This window comes from Limulus polyphemus, unplaced genomic scaffold (assembly GCF_000517525.1).
Source record: "Limulus polyphemus unplaced genomic scaffold, Limulus_polyphemus-2.1.2 Scaffold632, whole genome shotgun sequence".
NCBI classification, from domain to species: Eukaryota; Metazoa; Arthropoda; class Merostomata; order Xiphosura; family Limulidae; genus Limulus; species Limulus polyphemus.
In genome coordinates this window covers 312,481-325,603 of record NW_013666242.1, presented here as the reverse complement: position 1 = coordinate 325,603, position 13,123 = coordinate 312,481, and the positions used below count along the sequence as shown (strand labels likewise).

At 33.6% G+C, this 13,123-nt stretch overlaps 1 protein-coding gene across 1 annotated transcript in view; it reads left to right on the top strand.

The window, feature by feature from the left end:
- Positions 1-288: 288 nt before the first annotated feature.
- Positions 289-13,123, top strand: part of LOC106459584 (PCNA-interacting partner-like) — a 58,278-nt gene continuing 45,443 nt past the window's right edge. The window contains exon 1 of the mRNA XM_022386098.1: positions 289-607. Within this exon, the coding sequence (XP_022241806.1) occupies positions 478-607 (130 nt within the window). The 5' untranslated portion in view covers positions 289-477. The remainder of the gene's footprint in view (positions 608-13,123) is intronic.

Sequence of the window (13,123 nt, the reverse complement as noted above, 5' to 3'; positions counted from 1 at the left end):
ATAAAACGCCTATAAGGTTCGTATTCTTGTAGTCTAGGAAGTTTTTATTTATATTTATTTTAATTTCTCTTTTTACTTATTTAGAAAAATACTATTAGTTAGAATGAAAATTATGAGAGACATTAAAGTCCTTTCAGCTGGCTTGATTAAACTAACAACCAAAGAAAAGAATAATATAGAACATAAATCAACAAAACTTTTTATTTCATCAAAAACATTATGTGCGCTACAATAATTTTTTAATAAAGACTAACGCTCCATTTTTGTTGCTAGATTGTAGATGTCACCTTAGACAATATTTTTAAATTTTAGTTTGAATTTAAATTTTGAGTGGGGTATAAGTCGTATCTAAATCTAAGTTAGACTCGTTTGGATTAAGGTGGAACTGTTATAAAACTGTAATCGTAAGATTAATTGCAATACGCGTGAGGTGACTATTTGACAACCCGTGTTCGTAAAAAAAACTTAGTTATTGCAATGTTTAATGTTGATTCAGAAAGTTCTAATACTTCGTCATGTTTTGTGTGGCCTGAATGTGACCCGAAAAGATTACAAGATGTTATTCGACATGCTTCATTAACTCTGTCGAAATCTGATATTGATAATGGTATTGTATTTTTAAAATAATATAGCTAAAGTTAATATGAAATTAAACTGGAATAGTTTACCCTATTTTGTGTTATCTTAATATCTGTACTGTTACTGGTAGTATTGTAATAAAGTTGGTAATAAACTAATAATATTAATAATTAATAATAATATATTAGTAATATATGACGATAATTGATTGAAAAACCTAACGTTATACTCACTTGTAAGTTGTAGTCGTTATTTATGGGGTTTTTCAACACCAACAGTAAAGAACTAAGAAAAGCTGTGTATAGGAGTAAGACTACTACTAATAGTAATGCTAGTACTCAGTATTAGTAGTCAAACAAAAATTTGAACAAAATTCTTATTTATTTATTACTAAATATTAATCTAACACTAACACTTGCTGTTACTAAGTGTTAGTAACAGGTAACCTTGGGCACATCACTACATCTCATCAAGCTGTTGATGTTATAGAGAAGTAGAAGGGTGGTAATTTATTATTTTCCTTTTATTAAGACTTAATTATTGTTTTACCTTGTTTGCAATCTTCATATGTAATGAAGGTTTTATTATGTAAGTTTTTGGTTTTTGAAGATAGGGTTCATTCAGAAAAAACACATAAACTAGTGAGTGAGATCAGTATAGGTTTCCTTATCTAGTAAAGGATATTGACTTATTGGAAAGGATTCAGAGAAGAGCTGTTAGGATGATTCCAGGGATGGAAGTGTTATGAAGATAGGTTAAGATCTCTTATTTTCTTTTGAGAAAAGAAGGGTGGGAGGTGATAGTGAAGTTTACAAGATTATTCAGAATATTAATAGGAGGAAAGTCTCTAGTTTCATTGTGCTGTATACTGAAAACAATAAGACAAGAGGATATAAGTTTAAGGTTTTGAGAAGACACAGTGGCTCCAGTTAAGACAATTTTAATTTGTAAAAGGGTGATTAGCTTATGGAATGAGTTGCTTTTAACAGTAATGGAGGCTGGTGTCTTACAAGAGCTTAGAAAATAAAGGGTGGGCTTAAGTGTTTACTTTTTTTCTCAAGAAGCAGCCTTAAAGGACCAAATGATCCATTTTTGTCCATATGTTATAAAATAAGCAACCAATTATAATGATGGATTGACAAACATCAACCTACTACACTTGCAGCTGCAAAGATTTAGTTATGGAAAAGCAGGAGGTATTGTATTTTCAGTGTAATTATTTGAGTAAAAAAAAATTGTATAAGTTAATGGAATCTTGGATTTATACTAGCACAATGTTTGTCAATAAAATGGGATTAGTATAGTTCTTTTTTTTTGTTTAACATATATGAAGAAACAGAGTTCAAAGGCCACTTAGTCCATCAAGGTTATCCTAATGTTCTAAAAACAACATATACCAACCTAAAAGCTCCATTCATTTACATACATATACCTCAAACATTTAAAACAATAAAACTGGACAGCACACATCATATTATGAGCTAAGTCGCTCTATATGTTAAGAAATCGATCGTCAGACTTTGTTATAAGGGTGAAAGACTAATTGAACCATTTAGTAGTTGGTTCCCTCTGAAGTTTCCCTCAAGACAGCTTGTGGTCATGGATAATCAGTCTAAACTAGTAAAACAAATGATTAGAGGTCTGTGGTCTAAAATGACCTCAACCTATTCTCCAACTTTCATTCTTCAAAGTTAAGAAGTTTATTACTAGGTTTTGAAATTATATATATTAAGAAAAATTACAGTATTGAAGTTCCCATTTTATATAGCTTCTCAGTTTAAATTAAAAAACAAATTCAAAGCATTGTGCCTAAGCTCTTAGAACTTGGAAAATTATTGAAATCAACTGTTAGCTTCATTCTGTTAACCCTATTTTGCACTCTTCTCAGCAGATTAATGTTCTTCCTATTATAATGAGATGGAAATGATTATTACAGTTTTACCAAAATTAACAATTGCACTAAAAAAATCTTTTTTAATCTACAAGTATGAGTTTACACTACTCAATATTGAATTGCATTTAGATTGTTTTGAATCAAAATGAATTCTTAAGTTCTTAGCGTCAATTATTCCCAGAAACTTAGTGTCATTAGAAACTTTAGTTAATTTATAACCCACACTGGTATTGACATAATTTAACTTATGATGAACAATACAGTTCCCAAAAATGGCACCAGGAGTATTCCACTAACCACATACATCCATTTGGAAAACTGGCTTTTACCATTCACTACTTTCTATGATGAAGTTGAATTCCAATTAACAAAAATTATCTAAACTATTAAATTTGTGTACATTGTACTTCATCAAAATTTTGTGAAATAAAAGATCTTTCCTTAAAAGGTATCCTTACTCAAAAACACATTTATTACCAAAAGTAGTTGGGAAAGAACAACATTAAACAGCACACACTACATCAAATGGCAAAATATTCCATAAGTTTGTAATTACACAGCAAAGATAGTTTTTAAAAAATAAAAACACGTTATAATGACAAGAACTGATTGAGTACGTCTCTCATCTGGAAGATTAAACGTAATGGATTGATGTTATATTCACAAAAATTACTGAAGAGAAGCCATGCATGTAGAGAGATAGTGAAGGCTGTTACCTCTGAGCTTGTTTTAACTATAGACAGAGCTCCATTCTAATTCATAAACAGGCTTTACAGGTCACTACAATGCACATTAAAATGCAATCACTAAATTTACACCTTATAGTGCAATATAGTGAAATTACAGTTTTTTCAAGTTTGCATAACCAAATAGGTGTCATACATCTACTATAAATTAAATTGTAGTGCCTGTATAAAATATTTTCATAGTCCACTTACCTACTGATAAGAAGAGATTCATGAAATTCCAGTAGTACAAAATTATATTTTGTTAAATTGTTTCTATACTTCTTCACATAGCATCAACCCTACTTTAGAAAGATCATTACGTCAGACAATTTAGTCTATTTGGTAGGTTGTGTTAAACAAAAAGTAATAGTTCACACCTATGTACATCCCATATTACAATAACATACTCCCTTTTTTAACTTGTACTAGCCAACTTCAGCTTGGTTTAAAACTTCTGAATTGTATTAGTGGATTCAGAAGTGGTTACCTCTGCTCCACAAAGAACTATTACTTGTGTGCACTGTCATATAAATTTCTGCACATTGGAAAGGCTTTGAACAAAGCTTCCATCATTACATGTGTCAATGTGTATTGCTCCAGCCTATGATGTAATCATCATTAGAATATTAACCTCCACCATTAGGAGGGTGACACATCCTTCGTGCACAGTAATCGCCATGAGCACTACCATTTGAACACAGGCTCATTTCTTTTGTCAGACTTCTTGTCTTTAGACATGTTTCTTTCATAAGATTTACCAGAACTTTTTTGCTTGTTGTCATAACCTTTCATTACTATTTGCTGTGAGTCTTTTTTTTTATATAAATTAGAATTTTCATTTTAATTATCTTCAATTTGATTTGATTTTAAGGAACTTTGCCCTTTTGGGACACGTGTCCCATTGTCTCTTTCTGTTGTTTTATCCAACATAGGTTGTTTTTTTCTTTTACTCTTCATGGTTATCATTAGGCATATGCACTGTCACCATACCTAGCTTATTTTATTTTATAACTAGTAATATAAAAAACAAAAACATCTACATATTTTACCAAAACAGTCACAATATAATTTCGTGGATTAACTGGAATATACATTCATATTCACATATTTTTGATATCTCCTGAGGTTTTCAACACAAACTCACAGAAGTCATCCAACACTGTAATGGTGACTGGAGACACTTTAATGGTCCATGTTATTATCAACATTGTGCACCACATAGTTAGCGCCATTCTGATCTTGGATCCAGGACTCCCTGCACTATTTTACATTCACCGCTATTGTTTCCATGCCTGCTTTTGCTTCTTATTCCCTCTTCCTGATGTGGATCAGGTAGTCCCACTTACATTTTCTCCTTCACTGCTTGAATTCTACAAGTATGTGTCTTGTGTTTTCTCCTTCTCCTGTAAGTGTTTGCTGAATCTCTGGCTTCCTTGTTGGATAAGCCTCCTTCACCTAAATCTTTTCTTTCAGTTTAAGGATATCCTACTTTTCTTTCCTTTTTCATTCTCTCCATCTGTTTGTGTATCACTTACTCAACTTATTTGTTTATTTTCATATTTCACCTTCATTTGGAGGCTTTCTATCATGCCCCTATCAGCTTTACTGGGAAAACTTGTACATATCTGTTTTTCCACCTTGTCTTTAGTTTTCTTCATTTTTTTTTCACAGTTGCCTTGGTTTCTCTGTTTATGGGATGTACTTTGTCAGATTGTCTTACTTTCTCACTTATGCTTCCGTCAGTCTCCTTTGCTTGTCATTTGTATTGCACCCTTTCTTTCTGGTGTGGTTCTTTTTATGGTATTTTTTATACATTACTACCTGGAGCTGATGTAGCTTTTCAGCAGTCTTCTATGCTCACTTTTGTTTCTTTCCTTTAGGATCAGAGGTCCCATCAGGTTTCTTATTGTATAAGCTTCTTAGGTTTGTTTTTCTGTTCTTTGTTTTCTTGTTGCTATTCACAGTTCCCCTCTCTTTGAGGACTGACTGTCATATGTCTTAAAAGTGATTTGTTTCTGGAGTCACTCTATTGATCCAGTCTTATTGGAACTGCTTTCCCATTTTTTCCACTGGTGGACACCCTTTGATACAGCCAGTTGAGTTCCTCAGGGATGTTTTGCATATTTCTACTCACCACCTCACCTGTTTCAAATGCCATGGGACAATTTCTTAACCCCACTCCGGGGTTTTACTCCTATCTTTTTATCATTCCCATAAAGATGGGAGGTTGCCATTCAGATATCAATCTGTCCCACTTGACCCAACTTTGATCTTTACACAGTTCTCGAGAGGCAATTTTCCTTTTACCTGGTGGATACTCTTCCTGGTGTTAAATGACCCTATTTGGGGCTCAGGCACTTTCCCTACATCCTAACTTGTCTGCCCAGCTTTCATTTCCTTTGGTTTGTTTGCAGTAGTCAAACATTTCATTCTCAGTCTTTCCCTTTGAGTTAACCATGGCCCCAAGTTTTTTTTATTAGGTCTGGCAGGATTTTATTCTGAGGTTACATTCCTGAAGCCTATTGTTCCACTATTCTACAGACATTAGGTTTCTCTACTTGCTCCTTTCAATGTAGTTGGCTGGTTTGGCTCTCAACTTCAGTCTCAACTCACACCCTATATCTTATTCACTTAGGGAGGTCTCTCTTACTTTGTATGCAGGGCAGACTCAGCCTACTTCTTTGTGACATGGAGCTTTATATACTAGGGCTCTCATGTTTCCTTCATTTCCTGCTTGAGATTGATGATCTCCAGCCAAATGCTGCTCCACTTTGTACTATGGTAATATGGCTAGAATATAGTTCATTATTACAGAAGTTAATGGAATATCCAATGTTTAAATATTAGAAACAAACAGATAAAGTGTCCATTAAATATTTGTCGATAAATGCCAACAAGAAAAAAAGCATTTGTTATGTCCAATTACTTCTGTAAATTTTATTTTATCCCAATTGTTTTTTTTCCTATGTGTACCTACTAATATACACCTTCAAATCCAGAGTTGAAAATTAATAGTCACACAAAACGAAGGTAGATTAAGTACTTCAAGAAGAAGAGACATTCCTTTTTAATATCATTTACTTTCCTCTAATCCATATGAAGATCCATCTGTTAATCTTGAAAGAACATTAGACATTACTTAAGTATTTGATAACAAGGAACCTACTTTGAGACTAATAATGCTTAGAGATGGCTTGAATATAAGTTTAACATAACAGAAAATGTACAACATTTCAACAAGGTTTTGTCATCATCAGGTACAAGTAGTTTACACCGACACAGATATATATATGTATATGTATACAGTATGGAACAAAGAGGTCACATGACCAGATACTGTTGCATGACTTAGAAGAGATATCTTGGCACCCCAGGGTTTTGGTTTAGAGTAGGGTTGTTTTGTTCAATTAAGATGGATTCCTTGATTTTTCGTTTGTTTATGTTGGGTTCTTTGTTTAAAAATTGCTGTGTTTTTAATAGATATACAATGGTTTTGTGAGTTACAATGGTGGAAAACATGGGATGTTTTTTATTGTGTTCTGTGAATCTGGTTTCCAATTTTCTTCCTGTTTCTCCAATGTAGAATTCTGGGCAGTTATTGCATGTTATTTTGTAAATGACATTGGTATTGTGTGATTCTAAATAATTTTTGTTTAGTACCAATTTTAATGTAGGGCTGGGGTTTTGAGAGAATTTAATGTTGACAGGAATTTTGTGCATAATGGCTAGTTTTGTCCAAGTGTAGATAATTCTTGAGCTGGTTTCAGGAACAAAAGGTAAACAGCAGTGTAATGTTCTGTTGTTGGGTTTGTTAGTATCAATTTTGTTCATGAGTTGAGTTTTATTGTGGTGAATGTTGAAGAGTTTTTCAACAATAGCTGGCAGAAATTTATTGGTGTGAATAAAGGAATGCTTTATGTGGTTAATTTCTTCATTTATGTAGTCCGTTGAACAGAGTATTGTGGCTGTGTTTATGAGGTTTTTAAGTGTATTGATTTTTTTGTGTGGTGTCATGAGCGGAATTCCAGAGGATGTAGAGGCCAGTGTGTGTGTTCTTATGGTGAATTTTGGTTTTAAACTGTGTGTCCGATCTAATAATGTTGAAGTTAAGAAAAGATAACTGTTTATTGTTTTCATGTTCTATGGTAAATTTGATGTTGGGATGAATGGAGTTTATGTGTTCAAAGAAAGTTAGTGTGTGTTCTGTAGAAGTGAAACCAGCAAAAGTGTCATCGACATATTCGTACCAGTATAGTGGGGGATGAAGCATAGAATGTATGGCTTGTGTTTCGATCTGGGTCATGAATATATTAGCAAGAACTGGTGAAACAGGTTTAACCATACTTAAACCATCTATCTGAAGGAAATGTTTGTTGTTGAAAGTAAAGTTGATTTTAGTTGTTGTAAATTCTAAGAGAGAAGCAAAAAGTGTGCTGGAGATGTGGATTAACATGTTGGGGTCATTATTGACTAAGTATTGCTGTTTCACTCCTTTTATGTTTTGGAACAGGTAAATGTCTAAAGTGGGGAATTTTTTAAAGTGAGTTTTGTTTCAAATCTTATGGTGCTTATAGCCCATTGATGTATGCATTACTAGTTTTAGACTCTAGGATAAGCTAAGGACTTCAGATTTTGAATTTGAAAGCAACACAAAACATTTCACTTCCAATTAATTCTGCAAATTATTTCGGATTCAGATTATCTAAGAACACAATATCTTAAACTAATAACACTACCCAATAAAATTATACATCAATTTAAACCTTAATAAGAAATGAAAAGGATAAATGTAGCTCCAGAAATGTCAGACTATCACAGACAAAAAAAACAACAACCAAAAATGTATTTACTTTTAACACTATAAATCAACCCTCCAGTTACAGACCCCTTATAGTTAGGGTGTAACATTTTACAATTCATGTTTTGATTTATTTCCTGCAGTATTTTCCAAGCTGGTGTGAAAACTTGACAAAACTACAACTATTTTTGTCTGTCAGGTAGAGAAAATGCGAGAATGGAGAAAAATGTGATTAAAAATGAAAGTCACCATCATTTCAAGGTTTCACCATTACCTTAATGATTTTTCATTCTCAAGACTGATCTCATGTGGTAGTATGTGGTTCAGTTCTACTACATTTAGGCATTGGCTTGTCAATGTGCTGGTTCCCATGGGACCTTCATTTTCTTCTGACATTCTTTGTATTTGCCATTGAAATTTCTTCAGTGTAGAATGAAAGGAAAAATTAATCCAACTCTTGAAACTTTTTGGCAGTAAATAAAACCTTACAGTGAGGGATTTAACTTGCAAGAGACAAAGGAGTGAACGTAGTAGCAGTCAGAGACATATCACATGGAGTTAAACATTGTTCACTTTGAAGTGAAGTTAGCAAACAGTTTCAGCATTGTTGAAGTCTTTTAATACCAGCCACTTTATTATGCATTGAGTTTGTCACAAAAATTGAGAAATTTATGGACAAAGACGTTGCAACTTGCCATGAATTCCATTGCTAGGGCCGTTGCTATTGGGAAGTTGTGATTTTCAGTACCATTTTTGAGGGATATGTAGGGGTGTTTTGACAAAATATGTTGCAGAAACTTAAAGTAGACATTTTAAAGTAGCAAATATGTATTTTTGAAAAAATATTGAAAAAATTAAGCAAATAGGCTAGAAATACTTTAAGTAATTGGATTCATAAAGCGTCATATTCATCTTTCTCTTATCTGAAACCTTATCTTCATTTCATCTACTTGCATCAGTTGACAACTAGTAATCAGATGATAAAGGATTTAGAATCCAATTAACATGTTGCAAAGCTTTCTATCTACTGCGTACTTCACTAAATGTAATTTGTCAGTAAGTCTCCTTAAATATCAAACATTTTATTAAAAATGAGATAGTTCTATTAATGTCATTGTTCTTTTACCTTAACTTCTGCTGTTTCATGTTTCCTGACTGATAATTGTAAGACACTACTTGTCTGGCAAGTCCCAAGTCTTTCCTTATTCTTTTCTTGAAGCTGTGTCTAGACTCTGAAGTTCTACCTGTTGTTTTCAAAGTCAGTTTTTCTTTCATAAGTCTGGGAATGCTCCCCCCCCTAAACTCAATATTCACTCTCTTCTATTAGATTTTTTTCAAATTTTGGGTTTTATTTCTAGATGACAACATTTGGTGTGAAAAAGCTAGGTATCCTTTTAAAATACTGCATCATTTTAGACATACTTGTAAAAAAAGTCTTTAAGAATACAATAAGACCATGTTTATAGACATTATGGCTTTGGCACTTGAATGCTTTACAAAATGATTTTAAAGACCAACACTAGGTTGTGTTGTTAGGGCTGATATTTTTGTATTCAGTTTTGCAGTTTTTACCACTACTTTGCCCCTGTTGATGGATCTTCACCAAATTTGGTACAGATGTTCATTAGGTCTAAGTGGAGGTGTATACACATTTTCAGTTTTTATGAGTGTTTTTACCACTATGTCACCTCCTGTAGATGGATCTTCACCAAATTTGGTATGGAGGTTCATTGGGTCCATGGGGAGATACATAAAAACTTGCAGTGTAACATTTTGTGTTTTGCAGTTTTTATGGGCATTTATGTTTTTTACAGTGCATGTTATAAACCTGAACATACTCAATATTGAACAAGAATGAATATTCAAATGTTAGCAACACTGGCACAGAATAGTTTATAAACAGGCCACAATTAAAATAAATATATTTAACATTTTTCTGACAGTATTATAGATTTAAACTTTTATTTCAATATGAATTGCTGGAAGGATAATGTAATGCAATTATGGTTCCACAGTACCAAAAAATTCATGTTGAAAACTGGATTTTCTCTCTTTCTCCAAGCTTTGTAAAGTACTTCTTGATGTAATCCTTTAAGCTCCTCCATCAGATGGAATCAGATAACCCTAACAGGATTTAGGAGTAGTTCTATCAAGGAGCTCTATGGGCTAGCTCTCAAAACTGGTTTTGAGCATTTTGTATTGACAAAAATAAAGCAGTATTTTAAAATTGTAACAGCTAATTGATTAATTTCTCAAAACCCTTTTAAGATTTTCCTCTCTGAAGTGCATTTCATTTGCCACAAAGCAAATCAATTTTCAGTTTGATTATCATGTTAAATCAACGGTTTTGGAAAAAAAGCATTTATCAGAAATTCCTTGTAAACAATTTAACAAGAGCTACAAGTGAGAAATAAGGTATTTCAAAATTGGTAATGCATTATTAGCAGAAGCATTTTTGTTTTCAGATTGATGTGATGAGTGTAATTCATTATGAGCATCACAAACTCTGAAAAAAAGTTGTCTTTTAACATCTCACATAGATTTTACATTTAGAAATGCTATTAACCTCTCCACAGAACAGATAACTACTATCTTATGTCATTGCCAAAAGGTTTTTACACATCAAGCAAGCTTTTAAATGAAATTCCCACCCATATACATAATATGTACTGTGCCTGTCTGTGATGCTATCAGCGTCAGACTGTAGCCCTTCACTAATAGGAGGGCAACAAATTCTCCATATGCAGTACTCCCCTTAGGAAATTGAGTATACCAAAAGTATATTTTTGATGAAGCAAAAGAGACACACAGGAAGTGTTGATGGTTCTGTTGTTAAGTGAGTATATGTATTTGACACACAGATAGGTACTCTGTAGATAGAGAAATTAAAAAGATGAGCTCCTTTTTGAGAATATAGTGGCAGAAAGGGGAAAACACATTAAGTATATCACATCTATCTCAAGAAGGGAATATTCTTTGCATGAAATGTTAGTGTAAAAGGTACTGGCAAAAAAATCTCCTACATAGTGCTAAAGTGTCCCAAAAGTGAGTGGAATATAAAGGCTGTTCAACTGGCATGTATATTTCAGGAGGACGGCAGAGTACGTATGTGCTGTGTGGCTAGGGCAATAAGTTGAGCCCTGCAATATGTGAGAAGTATGTGAAATACCTACCAGAATGAGCAGGTGCATGAATGAATCATCCCACACCTGCATCCCAAGAAGAATATAAAACACATTTGGCGGGTCCCAACTGCCAGGTATAGTTTTGTTCTTAGTTTAGGGGTGGCATATACTACATTCCAGATAAACATCCCAGCCCTACTTCCAATCAAGGAATGAACATACTGAGTCTCATACCAATGGTATTATACTGACCACAAACGCAAGTCTCCCTCTCGACATACCCAGCAACTTGGTACTGGGTTCTTCCAGTCCACCAGAAAAATGTGTGGACCAAACAGGGTCTGTTCTAGAGCTCTAGTCATCTCAGATGACCATTAAAATCGAACCATGCAAAGCATTCTTGTGAAAAGTCCTATGTCAATAAGTTGAATAGCTACCTGAAAATCAAAGTAATAATTGCAACACATTTCTGTAACACTGAATGAAAAAAGCACTACCAAACAATCTAGTGCTGAGGAAAAAATTGCTTTTTTATTTATACATTGTGCTCAAAGGAAGTGCTACACATGGAAGATGTGTTGCTCTCCTATTGGTAGATGGCTATAGTCCAATTCTCATTGCATCATAGACTGGCACAGTACACATTATTATGTGTAGGTGTGGAAGTTATGTTCATAGGCTTGATAAATGCACAAAAACTTTTGGGCAGTTCTGTAATAAGGTAATAGCTATCTGTGTAGAGATGAGTATCTCTCTGAAACACATTTTCAGGTGAGGGAAATGTTAACTCATTACCCTCCATTAATTCTACTTGAAGCTGAAGGAACATTAGTGTAATAACTTTTTGCAGGATTAAACCACATGAACTGTTTTGACTTGCAAATACAATTTGTTTTAATAGAGCAGAACACTTCAATCCCAAGCTAGTCACGTGATATCACATGATAAGGTTACTGTTACTTATGTGCTTCAGTCAGTAATAAGGACAAGAAAATAAATATGGCAAATAAAATTACCTTAAGACAAGAAAGAAAAGTATTGTGGAGAAAACAAAAGCATAAATACAAATATAATAATCAAGGAAATTAATATATTTGTGTGTGTGTGTGTGTATATATAGTGTTACAACAGTGGTAGTCACGTGACGCTGGTAACACGTCATGATATTCTAGAAGGATCGGGGAACATCACGAATAATCCAGTCTGTGCTAGGCGCCCTCTATTCCTGTATATAAGTGCGCCAGATAACGTGAGACAAATTAATAGAAATTGAATTGCAGACAGGCACAGATAAAGATGGACAATTGAGTCAAACATGGTAGTGACTGTAAGTAAGTAAGTACGGGAATCATTGTGAATAATAGCGTATGTTTAAAGGGACTGTGGAAATTATGTGTATTACAAAGTTGAATTGAGAAAGAATAAACTAGTTTTATTTAAGAAAGGACTTGTATCACTAAAGTTTCATCCAAAAGAAATTATACGAGAAATTAACAAATGACCAGAGGCGTAACAAATTGGTGTCAGGAGTGGGATAAAAAAGAAAAAGAAGATAGAAACGAGAAGCGGCAAATCAAACTACAGCTCAGCAGATTTGTTGGCAGCAATACAAGAACAGCAAAAGAAACAAGAAGAGAGATTACAGCAGTTGTTGGAGCAAAAAGAAAAGAAACAAGAAGAGAGATTACAGCAGTTGTTGGAGGAAAAAGAAAATAAACAAGAAGAATGAGAAAAGAAACAAGAAGAGAGATTACAGCAGTGGCAAGAAAACCTGCAACAATGGCAGCTTGAACAGCAAAATAAACAAGAGAGATTACGGTAGTTGCTGGAGGAAAAAGAAAAGAAACAAGTACAAATGGAAAACATTAGCAAATTTCAAAGTGAATTAAATACATTAAAGGATGATTTACTGTATTTTACACAAGGAGGATATATTAGCCATCGACCTAATCAGCCTCAGGCAAAGGGAAGCCCCTTCCAGACCTCGTAGCTAGACCCT